Source organism: Oikopleura dioica, chromosome XSR (assembly GCF_907165135.1).
Source record: "Oikopleura dioica chromosome XSR, OKI2018_I68_1.0, whole genome shotgun sequence".
In the NCBI taxonomy this organism is placed as follows: domain Eukaryota; kingdom Metazoa; phylum Chordata; class Appendicularia; order Copelata; family Oikopleuridae; genus Oikopleura; species Oikopleura dioica.
The window spans coordinates 5,004,552-5,023,811 of NC_137294.1; the positions used below are offsets into that span (position 1 = coordinate 5,004,552).

Below are 19,260 nucleotides of genomic sequence, written 5' to 3' on the forward strand. Positions count from 1 at the left end.
GACTTCGACCCATTCGCGATTCACGAAGACGTCATTCCGGGCAGGGCTCTATTTTAACTTCCGATGATGATAAGAGTCAGAACAGATTTAGAGAAGAGACACCATTTTTCAAATCGCAAGCAAATATCTCTTACCGCGTTGCCTCGCCAAGACCGCGGCTTTTCTTTTCTTTTACTCGAAGCCGCAGGCGGCTTCTCGATATCGAAGATAGACAGTCATGAATTTCCGCAAAATTGCGATTGACTTTTTTTCTTTCTTAAAAAAATATTCACACCGAGGCAGCTGATGAATATTGCATTGAATGAAATAAATTCATGGAGTCCACGCAAGTTTATCAACAAACAGATAAGAAATCTTAATACTGAGCTCAAAGGAAAGGTATTTTTTACGTTACTGTTGAATTTAATACTGTTTTATTACGAGCTGAGCTGGCTTTTTTGTTTTGGTAAACTTTCGCTGTGGCTAAAGAGTCCAGCAAATTAGCCATTTTGACAGCAATCAAGCGCCTAGAAAATACAGTAAAAATGCCGTTCAAAGTCCGAAACTTACCTCAACTGCCATCATCGTACCTAAGGTCGACTGCTACAACTCTGTGAATAAAAAAAATATTCAAAGTCTTGCTCTTCACAATTTTTTTTCTATTCTTAGTGCAGTGGCTATTTCTAAAATAGACATAGAAAAAGGGGGCTGGAGTTAATAAAAGTAACAATAAGAGACAATTTTATAATTTTAGCAGAATTGTATTTTTAAATAGAAAACAGATTAGGCTTTCGAAGATTTTTTTTCTAAAAAAAAGGCGAAGCAAAAGGATTAAATTAAAAAGATTTTGATTTATCTGAATCGGGAGATTAGTTGAGATTGTGCGTTGTTTAAGTTTCCCTTCAAACAAGGTGATGTTAATGCGGCTTGAAGATTTTAAGGGTGGCTGGCTGGCTTGGCTCTTTTAATTAGACGGGCTCGGGTTAGAGCCGTCTCCCACCGCAGAGATTTGTTGAAGGGAACCCGGATAAAACGGCGATCCATGTTCCGATTCTTTCCCTAATAGATCTCGTTTTCGAGATTTGCACGTGTTTTATACAATTTTTATCTATTCTTACGACGATTTTTTTACATCGTTTTCGCTGACAAACCTTCAAGCAAAGAACCTGAAAATGATTTACAAAGAATATTTTTCGTTTTAATTTGCAGCCCAACCAAAAAATCTCTGTTTTGTTGAATGGAATAACAAGGGAGGCCACTAAACGAGACATGTCACATGCGCAGGATCAAGTGAACTCCACTAAGCTATATTCGCCGCGCGGCTTTTCTCCATTTTCATTTCGAAGCCGCGAGCGGCTTTTCGATCAATTCCCCAAACAAAATTCGATTTATAGAGATATTCATATTCTTATGATTATGATAAGAAAGCTCTAATTTCTCTAAGCACCCTTACTCGATAGAATATCGACAATAGTATAACAAAGCTTTCTATGGGATAGAAAGTTGTGTCCCAGCGTGAGAATCGTGCTCGATGATCGCCTAATTTCACAAAACAAAAAGTTGGATGGCGCTCTTTCTCGCTTCGTGGCGCGTTAACTCGGCGGCGCCGCCCGAGCGTTCGCGATGTACTGATAGCGGCTCTGAGAAGTGTCTTGTCATTCAGTCGCAATTTCTCTCCGATAGATCTCACCCCGATTTCCCCATCAAAAACGAAAATTATAAAAGTTTTTTATAATTGGATACCGAGCCTACCAGATAACGCAAGTGACGAAGGGAAGAAGATTTGACGAGAGACTGACCAGAAGAAATCCAGCCCAGGTAAGTACCCAAGCTAAGAGATTTTCAGGTCAAGAAGCAAGACCAAAATGAAGATCACTGCCAGCTTGATAGGACTCTTTGGCCACGCCAATGGACTCGACCTTCCAAGAGTTCAAGGAGGACTTCAATGTAAGCATTTTTTAAAGCTAATGATCAATTTAAATTTTACCGCGATTTTATTGAAATTTTAAAAAGAGTGAAACTAACGCAATAAGCTCAACCTGTTTCGAAAAATAATTTTAGGGAACGCCCCTGCCGCTCTACCCGCGATGAGCTCAGCACCGATAGTTTCTGTTGCCCCAGTAGCCCCAGTTGTCCAGGTCGCCCCTGTTGCCCCGGCTGTCCAAGTCGGCCCTGCTGACTCGATTGCCCCTGCTGTCGCAGTCGCCCCTGCTGACCCTGTCAAAGTTGAGCAGCCATTCGAAGCCGTTCAGATCGCTGAAACTCCGTCTGAGCCAGTCTTTGCTTCCCCTTCGGTTGGCCCGTACGATCTATCGGGTCTTCCGGCTCTTAACTCCCCACCACCATCGTCGAGCTTCGTCTTCCACAACAAACTGCCAAAATCAGGCTCGACGACGATGAAGTACATCATTTCGACGCTTCAAAAGGCCAACGATTTCCACATGGACTACCAATCGCCGTGCATTAACAAGGCTACCTGTGCCACCGACCCTGCCGACGGAATCGGCGCAGAGAGTACGCTTGCTAATCACGTGCGCGAACAACGCGAGCAGCACCCTGGAAAGTTCATCCTTTTGAAGCATCAGTACTGGCTCAACTTCACTCGCTTTGAGATGGAACAGCCCACCTACATTAACGTCGTCAGAGATCCAGTAACTCGATTCGCATCGATGTATTACTTCAACAGATATGGCTTCAAATCAATGGGATCAAAAGATAGACAGGTAAACATTTTTCTTAAACCGAAAAACCTAAAGAAAAAATAAGCTATTTTTACCTTTTTTTTTGCTCAAGTCCTCGTTGAATATTTATATATTCAAACATGCAACCGTTGCGCCAACAAAAAAGCGTATTGATGTTCCGTGTCAACAGAGGACAACATGAGTTTTAATTGCAGACTTCATTTTGATAAAAATAAAACGCGCGCGCCAAGTTAATTGAGTTTTCTTCAAATCGATTAATTTTGGTGTAGGGCGTCCAGCGACATTCGTGGAAGGGAACTGAAGAGGACATCGCAAGGACACTGGACATGTGCATGGAGGAGCAGAATGAGGAGTGCACCGAACCCCTGCAAGTCCTCGTCCGATACTTCTGCGGAACAGATCAGGAGTGCAACATGAAGTCGTCGAAGATGGGCAAATTCGGCGCGCTCAACAACTGGGATAAAGTGGCGAAGGCGGCGGAACTGGCCAAGAAGAAAATTGTGACGCAATACTATTCGATCGGACTTATGGGTAAATCATTAATAGATCATATAGATAAATATTAAAGAAAAAGCTATCAATAGTAAAAAATAGACAATAAGTAAATTTAAATCTTCAAGAAAAATTCGACGAGACATTGGCCCTCTTCGAAAACATGCTTCCTGGTTTCTTCAAGGGCGCACAGGCTGCGTACCGATCTCAATGTGAGTCTTTAGCATCTTAACTCTCTCTTGGGAGGTTTACTTTTAGTCGTTCAAAACCAGCGCGAATCTTCAAAAACTGCTCACACCGACGGTTTCAGCAACTCGACGAGAACCTGGCTGGAACAAGGGCCCCTTAAATACGAGGTGAGACAGATCCCTCCCTCCACGCTTCTTAAAACCCTTTAGGTGGACCTTTACAACTTGATCAGCGCAATCTTCTACGAGCGCCTTTCCTACTTCGGCATCACTGCCGACACAACGACCGCTGATTCTACCAAGTAACCGAATCAGAACTTGAATGAACAACCCATGAAGAAACATGGCGACAATCATCATTATTCGACAGCGCAGTATTCGATAATACTGTACCAACTTGAAACCAAACGAAACAAAATGTAAATCTTGTGAATAAATATAACACTGTATTAATCAACAAAAAAGCCAGCAACAATGTACTTCTTTGTAAAGCAAAAATCAAGCTCATAAGCCTCCTCGGATGGTTGTTATCAATAGCCTGATTAAGCGCCTCGAGGAGTGCACTCTTCTCTCTATTTTGGGGGCGCCAGTTTGAAACAAAGACACAAATAAAGAAATGGTAGAGCCCGCTGACAATAATTAAGTTTATTAATAAGTGGACACGTTGCCATCTCGATTACGATTTTAATAGAGGCTTATTTGCATAAAAACACCAATTATGATTCATAATTGCTCCGTCCCTAGATCAAGTTTAGAGCTCAATAAAAGAGAAAGTTCATAGCTAGTGAAGCATTATTCGAAACACTGCTTGCAAGTTGCAACTTTGAGTCAAAAATAAAGAGAAGCCGCACAATTCGCGGCTATTCCAACTGTTTCACTTGAAGCGGCAAGTTGATGTATTTCAAAGTTAAAGTATTAGAAAAGCACAACATTGAAGCTTATAAGATTCTAAAAGTTTTTTGAGAACGTTTTTTCTAAAAAATATGCAGAAATGGCCTTTTCAGGCCACATCGCACATTTCTAGGCAGTATGAGATATTTTAGTCAGTCTAACTGCTCATGGTGGACGTTTGAAATCAACTTGAAAAAATGGAAAATTTTGTCGACCGAAAATTGTCGATTTGTTGCTCCTCCCATTTTAATCAAAATAAATTATTGTTCGATTAAAATTTCGGTGAGTTTGAAGCCACAACAGTTGTCCCAGAGGTTCCACTTATGATGATTTAAAATGATGTCTTTCACGCAAAATTACGCTTTTGAATCTTTTAAATAAAAATTCGCAGCTTGCTAATGCGTGTTTCTGAATCTTGCAAATGAAGCATAAGTGCTTTATTGGACGCGTGTTCAATTTCGTCATTGAAAATCGAAAACAAAATTTTTACATTTATTCTACGCAAACCTGGCCGCAGCTAAGTTGCATTACATCTTGGATGGGTTGAATTCGACCGTCCAAGAAGCCAAGAAATTAGTCCCCTAAAGATTTTACGCGGTTCACTAAACAACAAGAAAATGCGGCGCATTTTAGAGTGCACATCATTGATTTTTAATAAACGTACGTATCAACTAGTTACATCAAGATCAACTGCCATAATTCCAGCAACGATATTTGGCCAAATTGCAATTACTTGGGGGAGGGGGTCCCGGGTTAGGGGTAGCTTTGAGGGTAACCCCCAACTACCTTTCTTTCGAGCCAAGGTTATATTTTGTTGGGGTGAATATAATGCGGATGGGGAGTTTCAGCGGGGGCTTCCTTTGGGATTTCTTTGCAGTGACGAGGAAGTAGTGCTTAACGACAAACATGGAGCGACGTGTTTTGATCCATTTAATTTTCCCCTAATCGAACATCACCAAGAACTCGCTGTTTTCACCAAAAACCTGGATGACGGTATAATGACTATCCTCAATAAAGCTCCATTTCAATTTCGTGTTTTCCCTAACACCTTCGTAGCGCGTCAAACCCGCGAATTTAAGGTTTTAAAAACAAAACACAAAATTTTTTTTTGGTTATCGAAAATAAGTTTCCTCCAAGCTCCATTTTTTGCTACATTTTCTTTTTAGAAATGTCTACCAGACTAATTTATTACAGTTTCAAAAAAAACAAGCAATCGTCAATTACAATTTGTCAACATAATTGTAATAGAATCAAACTCAATTATAGAATAAAACTCCGTTATTCTCAAGTGGCCACCGTTAGGTTATCCGGATATTGTTAGCAAAAATACACTTTGCGGCGTATTCAATAATAATTAACTCATTATGTGAGGGTTAAAAGGGGCTAAACAGTTTACGGACACCCTCCCTGTCGACATAAGCTGTATTTTCAAGGCTTCAGAGAAAAATAAAACACCAAGATTAAAATCACAAGATTATTGAAATTTTTGTCAAACATAATTTTCTGTCGACAAAAATTGTCACGTGACTCGATTAGCTTCTGCAAGAAGTTGAAAGTACGTCTATCATAAAACCGTTACCGATATTGTAAGCAGACATGAGTTCTTTCAAATCTCGTTTTCATTATCATTGTTTTCTAAATCAACAATGCGAAATAAAATCGCGGGACTGATTATAAGGCAACAAGTTTTCCTAAAAAATGGTCAATCTCTAAATTAAAAAGTCTCCAAAAGCAAAACCTGAAATAAAAGTTCATAACTTAAAAGTCGAAAGTCCCGTTGTATCGAGTATTTAGATAGGAAGCGGATTTGAGGTAACCAAAAGCAGGCTCTGTAGAAATCCACGTATCGACGTAATTGACCCTTATTAGAAACCCCATCTTGCGTATCTAAGAAGCTGCACTTTCAACCTTGTTGCTTCACTGCTTCCCCAAGGAAAAACAGGTTTTTAATGCTTTGTATTTACAAGTTTAGTCGTTTCAAATTGTTTCAAAGAAGATATTCTTTTTTAGTCTTTTCGTTTCTGTGAGTGTTACTGTTAGTCTCACTGGTACTCGTGTTGTTGATGCAGGTAGCTGAGCTCGGCAACCTGTGTAGAAAACCTGAGTCTGGGTCTGAAATTTATTCAATGAAAAGACGCTTCGCAAAATCTATTATAAAAAGGCGCCATGCGGCCTTTCATTAAGGAGGTAGTCCCTGCTTTTTGCGATCTCGGCAGTTTTTGAACAGAGCTCACACAAATTTGCGCTGGGATTGAGGGATACAAATTCTATGAATAGAAAGGTCCGACCCTAATGAAAGTTTGAATTCAAGGAAAAAAATTTTGTTCGCCCGCTTAAGGAGTTAGAGGGCGATAATCGAACCATACCTTGGCGAAATCACCATTTTGGCCTATTTTCGAACGCGCCTAAAATCAAGAGGATGTTTCAAAAATTTAAATCAATTGCATTTTTTGAAAGTTCGTACTTTCGTCTAGGTTTGAATAAAGCGAAATAAAATAATTCCAAAAAGTCATAATGTAATGCTATTGATCAAAGGTTGGGTCTCAAAATCTTGAAAAAATGAGTTTTTTAAGGATGATCTATCTTTAATTATCTTAATAATAGACATTGTGCTTATTATTTTTATTATCTAGAAGACATTAAAAATCGAAATATATGATAAAATAGACAAAAAATTTCGAGTTTTTGAAATTTTTCAGCAAAAACTCACTTTTCAAGTTCGATTTTGGGGTTTTTCCTCTTATATTTGGAAAAAATGATCAACGTAAAAGTTTTAGCTCTTCAAACGAGCTTTCAAAATCTGCAAGAAAAAATTCTAAAATCCGATTTTTTCACAAGCGAGGAGTCCTCGCCGAGGACTACCCCCTTAAAAATCTTTCCTAACCCTGACTCAGGTTTTCTACACAGGTTGCCGAGCCCAGACAGGTAGTGTTCGAGTTAGCATGAAAACTCCTCCTTTGCAGCTTTGAAAGCGTTTAAAAGGTGTTGCTACTCATTTCTTGCCTCGTATTTGTGAAGCACAAACTTAGCCACCGCCACTAGAATCACCAGAAGAATCACAGAGAGCGAACAGACGAGCACAAGCACCAAGTTCGAGACTGGATTCAAGCCCGACACTAAAACAACGGTCAATTACCGTTTTTTTGGAGCAAGGGGCTAAGATAGATATACACTTATTCCTGATAGCCGCATTTGCGGTTGCTTGGGTCAAGAGAAAGTATCTTATTTACTATTTTAGAATAAAGTGGCTTTGATTTTTTCAAATATTTCTTAGCGCATTTCAGTTCTGGGTTAAAATTTAGTGTTGCGGTGTATATTTACCTTTCGGAATGTTCAATGTCGTATTAACCTGTTTGAGTCCGAGTGCATTCTCGAGCTGGCACACAAACAAGCCGCTATGATCTAAAATTACAAGGCTAAAGAAGCAACACCCTTTTTTGGTGACGATGAGGAGTAGAACAAGGATACAGTAGAAGATGCTAACCTGCTGTTGCGTTGCCTTCGCTGCGGATCAGGCCGGCTTGTTCCGTTTCCTGCCACTTTGGCGGGCGGCTGATCCATTTTATCGTCGGAGCGGGATAACCTGAACCGCTGCATTGAGCAAACAAGCGCGAGGATCCCGACAAATAGCTTTCCGCCGAGAAATCTAAAGCGATTTTTAACAAAGCCCATTTCATTATTCTTTATTTTTGATTCTAATTTTTCGTTCGTTCGATAAAAGAAGCTGAGCGAGTTACAGTTGATCGCGAATAAAAAAGTGGGGTTCTAATCAAAAATTATGAAATGAGAAAAATCAATGTAAGATGGTTTATCTCCGTTATTTGGAGTTAAAACCTAACGTGACTAAATTATTCACGGCGCGGCTTAGAATTATCGAATTCCGAGATCTTTTTAAATTATTATTTTGCTCAACTATATCGAGCTCGTTAAATACACGCGTACCTGCGTTGAGTTCTTGGCTGAAGGAAATTTGAGTATCGTAGGGAACGCTTCGGATTTTAAGCTGAATGCAAGCGAGTTATTAATGCAATTTTCGGAAATAAGCAAAAAAGAAAAAGACCTAAATTTTACCGGTTTGGATAAAGCTGAAGTGAAAAAGACCAACCCTGCCCAGGCGATCTGGCAATAGTAGTTTTTCCCGTGCATCTGTTTATCAGCGTCGACAATGAACTCCTTGATCAGCTGGCCGTCAACGGTTCCCCTTGAAGTTAGCCCGTCTACTTTCCTGCCGTCAATTAACCAGTCCAAATTAACGCTTTTGCCCTTGTTCTTAATCAATTCCAATTGAGCAAAAATAGAACGAAAGGCAAAAACTCACGAAAATAGCGCAACTGCCCAGATTAACCGAACGGCCTTCTTCGTAATCAGCCATTTCTGGCACACTCGAACCGGGTAAAAATATCTCCAAAGTAGATTACATCACAATTTCTCAATTTTCAAATATGTTTTATTTGGACTTCATTAAATAAAACCGTAACCCAAATTACAGCGAGCATTTCCAACTGAGGAATAAGATGTACCGTTAAAGCAAAGGTGTCACTGACTGAGATCTACTTGTTGGCAATAACGACAGTGAGTTTAATCACATCCAAAATATTTTCGGCAAAATCAAAAGTTAAAATTTTCCATAACAAGAAAAATTGACTCTAATTAAAAGCTACAACGATTGTTGCCCTAAGGATTTCATTAAATTTTTTACCCGGTCACTAGCGTTTATTTCATTTCTCGACCAAACAAGAACGTCGAAAAAGAAACGATCAGTGGCGTAAAGAGGGCTCATTTAATCGAAATTACTTATATCTGAAAATAAGATAAAAACCCTTGGCTGAGCTGTCGCGACAAGAATAGGTGCCACTATCGCCCGTGCTTGATACTTTCTTGGAAATTGTCAGCGTCGTTGATTTCTCGTCCTTTTCGACGAATGCTGTCCAGTTTTCATCGAGGAACGAGGCTGAGCGATCGACGCTGATGAACATTGTTTCCGTTTTGTTTCCGCTCAGAAAGCGGTGGAACGAAATGTACTGAACAAGAGTTAACCCATTAATAACAATGGTTCCCAGCGAATACTTTTCCTTGAACGTTGCATTTCATAACTAAGGGCTTGTCGCTTTCCACCAACAGCTGTCTTTGTTCGCCTTTCAATGTTCCAGATTTCTACTAAGGCTCAATTTTAAGGGAAATATAAACCGCTTAAAATGGGCCCCCATGGATTTTTTTAATATAACAGGAATAATCAGAAGCACTGTTGATTTCCGATAAATGTTTTTTATCAGAAACAAAAGCATAAGAAATTTGGAACATATTTTTGGTCGAGTTCCGGTCATTGCGCTCATTCGTGGATGTGGTCGCGCTGCCGTCACAAAAATTCCCTAAGATTTTTTTTCAAACATTCTTGAACCCCAACTCTGTCTATTCTTTTCAATCTGCATCTTTTTTTGATCACTTTTATGTTCGGTTCAACTAAAGACGCACCTTTTGCGGTGAGCAAATCCTGACCCAAGAATTCTTAATCTTGGACCTAGATTGCTGAAATTTACAGGAAAAAATGAGTTTTTTGCTTGGAAAAACGTTTTGAAATTAGTGGATCAACAAACAATTATGAAAATTATGTCGCAACAGCTAAATATTAATCGAATCAAGCATTTTTACGTCGAGCAGTGAGCAATAATTGACACGATTAACTGTGCCGCCAACTGTAGTGTTTTGTAAAAATATCGGATGTTGATGCGGAAAATATGCCTCACAACGGACCCATAACAGGTTAATTACCTCGCACGAATTTCTTGCTCGAATTAATTAATTTCTACAATTTATAATTAAACATCGTCAGTTCTTATTAAAACCGTTGTTACGTTACGCGTGAGGTGTTAAAGCTAATTTGCTGACCATTTAAATTCATCTCAACTTATCGGCCCCAAAAATGCTCGCTACAGCAAGATTTCTTAGATTTTCTGTGAACAAAAAAGCGCCGCTTCCGGTTATTATTCAATTAATGATGCATTCTTCAAATTAAACTTGAGTATTTTAGGCACTATTAAAAATTACGTCAGCAGCGATTTTCTTTTCTCAAACTTTCAAGACTGCAAATACTTACACTGGGCTCGGCAACCTGTGTTAAAAACCTGAGTAAGAGCCCTGAGAGATCTTCAACGAAAAGCCGTAAAAAATAAATCGAGACGGTAATTTTGGCGAAGCCGCTTTGCGGCTTTATTTTAAAAGTAGCCGCTATGCGGTTTTTCGTTGAAGGTCTTTCAGGACTCTTACTCAAGCTTTCTTTCCAGGTTGCCGAGTCCAACTCTTACCTGCGAGTGAAAAAAGTGCAAAAGTACGCCAACTTGTCATTTTATTTTTTTTGCTCCTCGTTTGTTGCTCTGTTTTTTATCGAATTCGGGAGTGATTTAGAGCCACTTGAGTAATGGAAAGTGACAATAATCCCTCAATTTCTTTCTCGGTATTTGAAGCCTTAATATTTAACAAGCACTTTTCTGCAATTTCTCTGCTTTAATTTTTTCCTGATTGAATCAGCTCTAACGAAGAGGCAAGTTGTTGAGATGTTGATTTTTCCAAAGCCGCAGTGGTGGACCATTAGAATAACTTTCGAGAAATATGGGCGATTAATTATTGACTGCCAGGGAATCATAATAATCAATCGACGTGGCTAGCTCTTGAGCAACAGATGATTAGATTGTAACGCACCCTTAACCCTACTTGTTTCACACTTATCGCGACACGACTAAATATCAATCATTATTTCAAAATCTGTTTTGTCGAATCTGGTTTTAGAAAACTTTACAAGGAGTAAACATACGGTACGAACCAGCACAGATTGAAATGGAGCAACCTCAAAAATGATCAACGATCAAAAATGACTATCTAATTCAATCGGATGATTTTTAAAGCGGCGGAGGCATGCCAAAGCGACAAGGGTCTGACGACAGGATTATGAGAACCAGTGATTTCTTTCTGAAGCACGTTCTGTGACCGCCAAGCTATGGTTTATCGCCTCATCCTAGCGTGGATTCGCTCCAGAGTCGTAATAGGAAGTTCTTCTTATTCTACCGTAAAGCGCTCCTCTTCCAGCTCAATTACTTTCTCACGCGAGGATCAGGGCGAACATGTTATGTCAGTTATAGAAGCTTCGTGGATCAGAAAGGCTCACGAAATTGGGCCGCCGCTTCCAGAGAACAGAAAATCCATTAAACGTAAACGTTGCTTAAAATTGTTTGAAATTATGCAGCTGTTTTTCGACAGAAACAAAAATTCTAAGGGGAGGACAGCGATTAATTCGTCAAAAGTCAGAATAAAGCGAATACGAAGCAACCCTTATTTAGACTTTATTGAAGCTTTGTTGATGCGTTTTTTTGGAAAGATTCATTTTCGCAAAAAAAAAGTTAATTTATTTTTTTGGTCCCGCCATTACAGGATTAAAGGGAGACGTATTGAATATTTCTGAACAAGGCTGGATTGTATTGTTTGATCGTCAACAACCGCACGCGACATGCTCCTTGCTCCAATTTGAGTGTAGATGACGTTCAATTGTTTCACTCTGTTTACAGTCTTCTAAAATCAATGGAACTAAATGGACATTAACAATACATAATATCAAGATTATCTGGGTTACTGTAGCTGGAAAGGGGACTGAAATTCACTCGGAAGGGATTTTAATAAACACCGACCATTTACAGTTAAAAAAATATACAAAAAACTATGACCTACTTGGTAAAATTTTATTTTCTTATCAGCTTAGAATTCTTACAAGCTATACTTTACCCGAGCAAAGAAGAAGAAACTGTGAAAGCCTATTTTCAAGCGCCTAAAAATAAACTATCAGCCTTTATAAGCGTCCGAGGAGGCTGAAAGCTTACTTTCTTCCTTTGGCGTGGGAGAGGTGCGAAAATTCTAAATCAAAACAAAAATACCATTTTTAGGCGTTCTGCGAAAATTTCTAAAGCGCCGTCTTAAAGCACACGTTATGAAAAGCTGGTGTTACTCGTCGGAATGGTGAATTAGAGCTGGCCCTTTTTATTCCGATTGCGGGCGATGCTCATTCATTCGGCCGAGGTCGGCGCTGAGGTTTCCATCCCATTCGAAATTTGCAGAAGCGGCACGTCACGTGGCCATGCACGAGTTTCACAAAACTAAAAACAACAAACCTGAAATTGAATTTCAGTTACGTCCACTTCCCATTTTCCTAAACGCTAAGGTTAATCCGCTCGCGACTCGATTTCTTCGCAGCTTAAAAGAAGCTCTAAACACGCATCTTTTCTCCACGCTGGAATTTCTGTCTTTTCCTACAAGTTCGCTTCGCTTCACAAAATGGTTCTAAAATCGCGTGTTTTTCGCGGTTCTTCTTGTTCTGTCATTTCCGTTTAAGAATGGGCGATAAAATTTCTCTTGAAATTTTTGGCCTCGACGTGGCCACCGCAATTTATTGTCTTCCAACTGCCCAACGGTTAGATACTCATCTGCTCCATTCCTTTCATGGGAAAACAACACCATCGCGGTAAACAAAAACGAATGTGCCAACAGAGTTTCATTTTTTCCACTTCCATCCATATGTGTTATTGCTATCTACGGCTTTTATGAATCAGGCGTTTTTTTTTTGATATTATCAAAAAAAGGATTAAATACGGTTCTAGCTAGTTCGAGTAAAAAGGGTTAGGATAAGGGTTAAGGTTAGGGTTGACAAGCGGCTTTTCACTGTCCTCATTTTGTCCCAAACCCTAAACCTAAATGATCTTTCCAACAACGACCAAAATCTTCCCCCTTCAGCGAAGATTTATAACAATAAGCCAGTGCCAAATAGTCTGCCAAATAAAGGTGTTGACGATAACCAGGCTTTAAGTAATATTAATATGATATTAAACCAATTATCCCTGATGGTAGCGCAAACAAAGCATTGGAATACACTGGAGCCACGTTTTATAACGGTGGGCACAATAAATAGCACATTAACAATTTGTTAATTTATTGCTGAAAATCCAATTTCGAGAACAAATTCATCCTTAATTAACAAAATCTTTTATTCCTTCGAATCCACGATACTTGTTGCTACTAGATTATTAACAATCGACAAACAAGAGTTCTACTCAGAACAGATTTTGTTTCGAGACAAAATTAAGAAAAAATCGTGGGGTTGAGACCTTTGTCGACATTTTTTGTTGAAATCCGGATTTAATCTGATTCAGTGCCCTTGTTGATCAAAGAATCGGAACGAGTTTGCTTTTGCTGCCAACAGAATTAATTTGAAGGTCACTAATTAAGATTCAGCGCAAAATTCAAGAACGAAAATACACTTTCTATTCTGACAAATGTCTGAAAAAAGGGCCGACATTGGCGATTTCTAATTTTCTCCAATCCTCGTCATTTGCGGTACTCCTTGGCGCAATTTCGCCGTTTGCGAAACACGGGCTTTCAAGAATCGTGACCAGTAGATCATCTGTTGCTGCAATTTGCTCAAAGATTTCATCGAATTTATACCTCCACGCTTGCTTTCAACAATTTTAAATTGAAGTACGATCTTTCTCCCCTCATTCCAGTGGCCGCAAAAACATGTTTTTCACATAATATCTAAGTTCGTTTCTTTAATTAGTTCGTGCGAAACTTGTTGTATCTAATTCGTAAAATCAAGCTTTGAACTTCTCCGAATTGGCGCAGGAAGGAGGAGGAATCAATTTGTTTTTGACTATAAAACTTTTATTTTTGAAAAAATAACGGTTTGTAGCAACTGCGATCCGTCAGCCTAATTGTTTAACCGCAACATTATTGTTTTCTGAATTCTCAGTAAAAGGAGTAGATTCTGTTTTGCCTTTCAACATAAAAAGAAAGAAAAAAGAAACCAACTTTCTGTTTTGCCCAAAAAGTCCACGACTGTTACTTAGTTGCGTTTATCAAGATCAGATCACGTGTACTAAATCTTCCACAACGAGGTCAACAATCTTATCGACAGCAAAAAGAAACGCACTGGCTATCGACGAGGAAGATACCATTCTCGTTTATCACGTCTAAAGTTAAATGTTTTGATTAAAAAATGCGATTCTGAAAGATAATTTTTTAACAAAAATCATAAAAAAAACGATGTCAGCGTTATTTGGAGCGATCACGAAAGAAGCGAGTCAGCTGACAGTTAGAAGCGAATAACCGCCATTTTTCTTTCAAAACGCATAAGCCGAAAGTTGTTGTCCGATTATTCGCCACGGTCTACTAAAAAAATTGAAAGCACGTTTGCCTATCGACATTTAGGTTCAACCAGCAACGTGCCAGAAAACAAGCGATCAGCAAATCGTCCGCGCGAAATAAGCAAACATGAAGAGCATCTGCCAAACTAGCAACTCTATGCTTTTTTTGCTGCGATGTATTTAAAATGGCGATCAACCGTTTTCGAGCGCTAAACAGAAATAATTTCCCTTCAAACTCCAGCGAAACCGTTCAAATCACGGTATCAGCATGTGAAGAAAATCTGAGTCAGGGTCAGAAAGAGCGGAAATGAAAAGCCGCGCAGCGGCTTTTTTAAAAACGAAGCCGCTAATATTACAATTTTAATCTAGATAAAACTCTGGCTTCGTTTTTAAAAAAGCTGCTTCACGGCTTTTCAGTTCACCTCTTTCAGACCCTGACTCAGGTTTGTTACACAGGTTGCCGAATCCAATGTTGGCCTCAATATTTACTTTTTGAGCTCTTCTCCTTTTACTCTAGCTATCTTTTATTAAAAGCTCGTATTTATTGATCAATACTGCCGTAAAAATAAGTATTGCCCTGAGACTAACTTTTTTGCGGAAAAACATTTATGCTTCGCATCTGTTTCTGCTGCGGTCATGAGAAAAGCTTGAAAGTAGCTGGCAACGTGTAAGGGACAACGGCCACTATGTCATAATATTTATAGCAGAGTATAGTAGAATAATGTTGTTTGAAAACAAGGTAATTAATTGCTCGTAATTACGGAATAATCAATGTTGATTTATATTCCGACATTGCTTAAAATTTTCATTGCTAAGCAATAATAAACCTCAACTCACTTTTTCTAACTGATCGAGGGAAGTTCAAAAAGTAAAATTTCAAAGTCTACGGGAAAAAATTAATTGCGCTATTTCACGGAAAATGTGCCAAATTTTTGGAGGAGCTGTTACACCGACTTTCGGCTTGTCAAGGGAATTCTATTTTTAACCACTCTGATCTTATCTGATGAAACGATGGAACCACGTTTTTTGTTGTATTTGATCAAATAAAGCCGCATAAATTATAAAACAAGAAACGCAGACGTTGGAAACCAAGAATTCCAGCATGTTACATGAAAGTGTTTATCATCATTAAAAACGAGATCTTTATTGATAATTCTGGCCGTGTAATTTACCGGTTTAAGGGTATGTTCGAAGAAATCAATTGATGATACAAACGTGGCCATGACTTTTGCTGTAAAAATTTTAACCCTTAAGGACCCCCCGTCAGCTTTTTCGTCCGAAAATGGAAATTTTGAAAAAGACCATATTTTTGGTTCTTAATGCGTCATCAGGTTAAACTTGCTTCATAAACTCGATGAGAGAAATTTTTGACCAAGAAAAATCAATATTTTTGCCAAAATTAGGGCGAATTCGTCGAAATTTTTGGCGAAATACCCAATTTTCAAATGCGATTTTTGGGGTGAAGGAGTCGAGATAGACCCCCAAAAAATCGTTTTTTGACCCGTAGAATCCATTTCCGGGTCAAAATTTTAAAATTCCGAAATTTGATTTTTCGGAAAAAAGCTGACGGGGGGTCCTTAAATTATGGGGTGCAGGAGATCAAACACGTAAGTTTCATCTATCAGAGGATTTTTTAATTGATTTTTAGAAGAATGAAGACTCCGATGCAATGATATCAAGAGCCACGTATAATACTAGTTTGGACTTTGAATTCGAACATGATAATTAGTTGAAGCTGTTAAAGTAAAGTTTGGATCCTTTGCGTCCTTTTGTTTTCCTTGTTTTGAGCAAGTTCTGTTTCTTTATGTGTGTTTCTAGTCATAGAACTTGTCAAAGGTTTGTCAAAGACGCGCTCCAACATGTTGAATGCTTTAGTTCGATTAAACTTTCATTATCGCAGCTTTAAAATATCCACTTAACCCTTTTTCCTTCATTTCACGAAAAAGAGAAGGAACGTACGCCAATTTCCGCGAAAGACGTTAGTTGATGAGAGTTGTTCAGCAAATGCTCACTATAGCGCTTATTTCAATCTCAAAATTCGACGTTGCCGCGCAAAAATCAAGCCAGGCTTGTAATTTTAAAATGCATAAGCACAGTTGTAAAAAAAAGTGTCGTGGCCGCTCGAAAACGGATATAAGTAGGGCAGATACGAACTTGTTAAAATTCAAAAATTCGAAAGTGCCGTTGTCAACTGATTTTTTCGTTGTCACTTGGAACCTGTGTCCAATTAAGCATTTTTTCAATTTAACGATTGAGTGCCTCCATCCAGAAATTAATAACTTCATTCTCTTCGTTTTTGAATTTCATGCGAAAAAGTACCGAAGAAATAAAAAAAATCCCTGATCAGCAAATGAGGTTAATAGCGCTTGTGATTATTTTACCTTCAAAATAGCGGTCGTCGTTTGCTCTTGTTTTCACCCAAAACATGTTTTAATAGCTCCGTGTTGTCAGTGAGTAGTTGTAGACACGGGTACTTTCTTGAAAATTAATTTCTGGTTAAAAATAATTAATCGGTCGATTAATCAGATTCAATAAAAGGGAGAAAAGTATCCTTCAAAAATAATTCTTAATTTTTGGATTGGTTATTGAGCGAGCTAATTCTTAAAAATTATGAGGCTTGCAAAACTTGCAAGTTTCGGCAAGAACGCAAACTTTAACAACCCTCCCACTCTTCTGAGCCAAAGTTTTAGCCACCCCCTAAAGTAACGGAAGGAAACGCGCCTCTTTTTGTGGGTCCCTTTCTCGGCGTCATCCTTGGATCCTGAAGCGGATTTTGAAATCGATTCCGTAAAACATCCTTTTCCGCCTTTACGAACGTGAGTTCCGTAATCATTTTTGAAATTACGTCTTAAATACGTATTTAGGTCAGTTTTCCTTGAAATTGCTATCTATTAACTACTCAAAGTAAAACCGAGTTAGAGAATTTGAATTGAAATTAAACAAAAGTTAAAGTGAAGATCGCGGCCTAAACTCTTAATAACTTGTATTCAAATTAGCACTGCTCCCTAATCCTAATCAATGACCATCTCTGAGCAAGTAAGACCCGTTTTGTGCTGTTTTTGAGTATACCAAAAATATGTTTCTATCGAACTGAGACTGCGTTTGTAGCTAGGTAAATACGTCGTGCAGAGCAGATAATGGTCGGATTATTAATTTGCTTTTTGTAAGAAGCCAAAAAAGGTTGAACAGTTTCTCGAAGCTATTTCTTCGTCATCGGGTGCACTCGTCGGACGCATTGGTCAGTTTAACTCCCGAGCAGCACACTATCGTCAACAGCTTCGTGCGCCAGCGGCTCAACAAGCTCCTAGACGACAAAATCATTCAAATGTCACAGACGGGAGATGAACCCTTCACAAACAGATACAGGTAGCGTCTCAAAGGTTTAATTGTAAATATCTGAGATGAAGTTATAACCGCCCTTGAATATTTGTTGATCCACGCTTGGGTCAACGGTTAACCCTAACTCACTTGAGAATTTTCAATAATTGCTGTAGCTCGCCTTCATTCTGGCCCAAAGGACTGCGGGAGTTCCGAAGCAACGAAATCAGCAATCTGGCGATGAGTTTGCGCTCCGTCGATTTCTAGCGCCGATTCCTTCATTTTTTATACCCTTGTCATTCTTTCACAATAAAATAAAAAGGAAATATTTCCATACGGGTTTGAAATATCCCACGTTTTTAATTTTATTCACTAACACGAAAAATATCGCAAACCGTAGACCTGGATTCTAGTCTTTTTATTTCTCAAAAAAGCGTCAACAATAATTTTGGAAAATGGCAGTTTGAGAAGTACCACCTTTGTTTTATAGAAAGTCTTTAAGTTAAATTATTAATTAGAATTGAAAAGCGCAGATGCGAGCCACTTTTGTTTTCGTAAAAACGCTCCAGTTAATAATAGATCAAAGCATTTCCTCTCTTTCGAAGCAGGCATTAATTTTTAAATTAACAAAAAAAAATGGCTCCGGAAGAGAAGAATGCACAAATACGAAACTCGAATTCCAGCCGTTGGAATATTCCAGCAAAGGTGCAACAATTTGATTAATCTATCAACAACCGCTCTCCGCGTATTTTCAAACTCAACTGCGGTTCAATCTTTTTTATCAAGCGAATTAAAGTAATCAAAAATAAAGAAGAAGAAAAGCGTGGGTAAACGAAAAAAGGACCAAGGAAATTTTTCAGCAGTTGAATGCCGTTTTCAAAAAAATCAAAATAAAATACGGCTGTCGACTATTATTTTTTATTTACGAAAAGGTAGCTAGAACTCCGGAAGCTTTCGCTGTTGTTCTGGCCTTTTTTAATTATCAAGCGCTCATTCGTTTTTATGTTTGTTTAAACAAAGAAAGAGGTCTATCTGGCTAAAAATAGAAAACTTAGCGGAAATTTTCAATATTGCGTGCGTAAGCTAGAAAAAGAAAAGCCATAACAAATTGTAATCATTAATTCGTGCGCGAAGTGGTGTCCTAACTCGATTGTTAATTGCTCCGCGCAACACAAACTAGGTGACAACGTTTCGTGTTTGCACCTTTTCCAAGAACAAATTCGCAAAATACGTGCAAAATCCCGCGATCGCCAAATTCGAAAAAGGGAAAACGCCAAATCAACGATCTCAGGTAACGTTAATTTGCCAGATGAGTTTGTCTACTTGAAAGCAGGTCCTGTCTCTTGCGAAGCAGATGGCGTCGTGCACCAGATCGGCCCGTCCGGCTCAGACAAGCTGTACCTTCGCCGGGGAAACAACCCCTTCGTCACATGAGAAAAGTGATTTATTTTGCGAGACAGTAATGAACTAAAGAATCAAGCCAGTAAATAAAAAGTAGAACAGTTGAAGTCG

General features: G+C 38.7%; 2 protein-coding genes across 2 annotated transcripts in view; one reads left to right on the plus strand and one right to left on the minus strand.

Annotated features, from left to right (window-relative positions):
- The window catches only part of LOC145708712 (uncharacterized), a 72,994-nt gene that overhangs the window by 4,241 nt on the left and 49,493 nt on the right, over positions 1 to 19,260 (minus strand). The window lies entirely within an intron of this gene.
- On the plus strand, positions 1,644 to 3,810 carry LOC145708661 (heparan sulfate 2-O-sulfotransferase 1-like). The gene is made up of 6 exons (XM_081786360.1): positions 1,644 to 1,926; positions 2,041 to 2,702; positions 2,951 to 3,212; positions 3,302 to 3,385; positions 3,432 to 3,529; positions 3,572 to 3,810. Exons 1-6 carry the CDS (start codon positions 1,845 to 1,847, stop codon positions 3,665 to 3,667), a joined length of 1,284 nt encoding a protein of 427 aa, XP_081642486.1. The 5' UTR covers positions 1,644 to 1,844; the 3' UTR covers positions 3,668 to 3,810.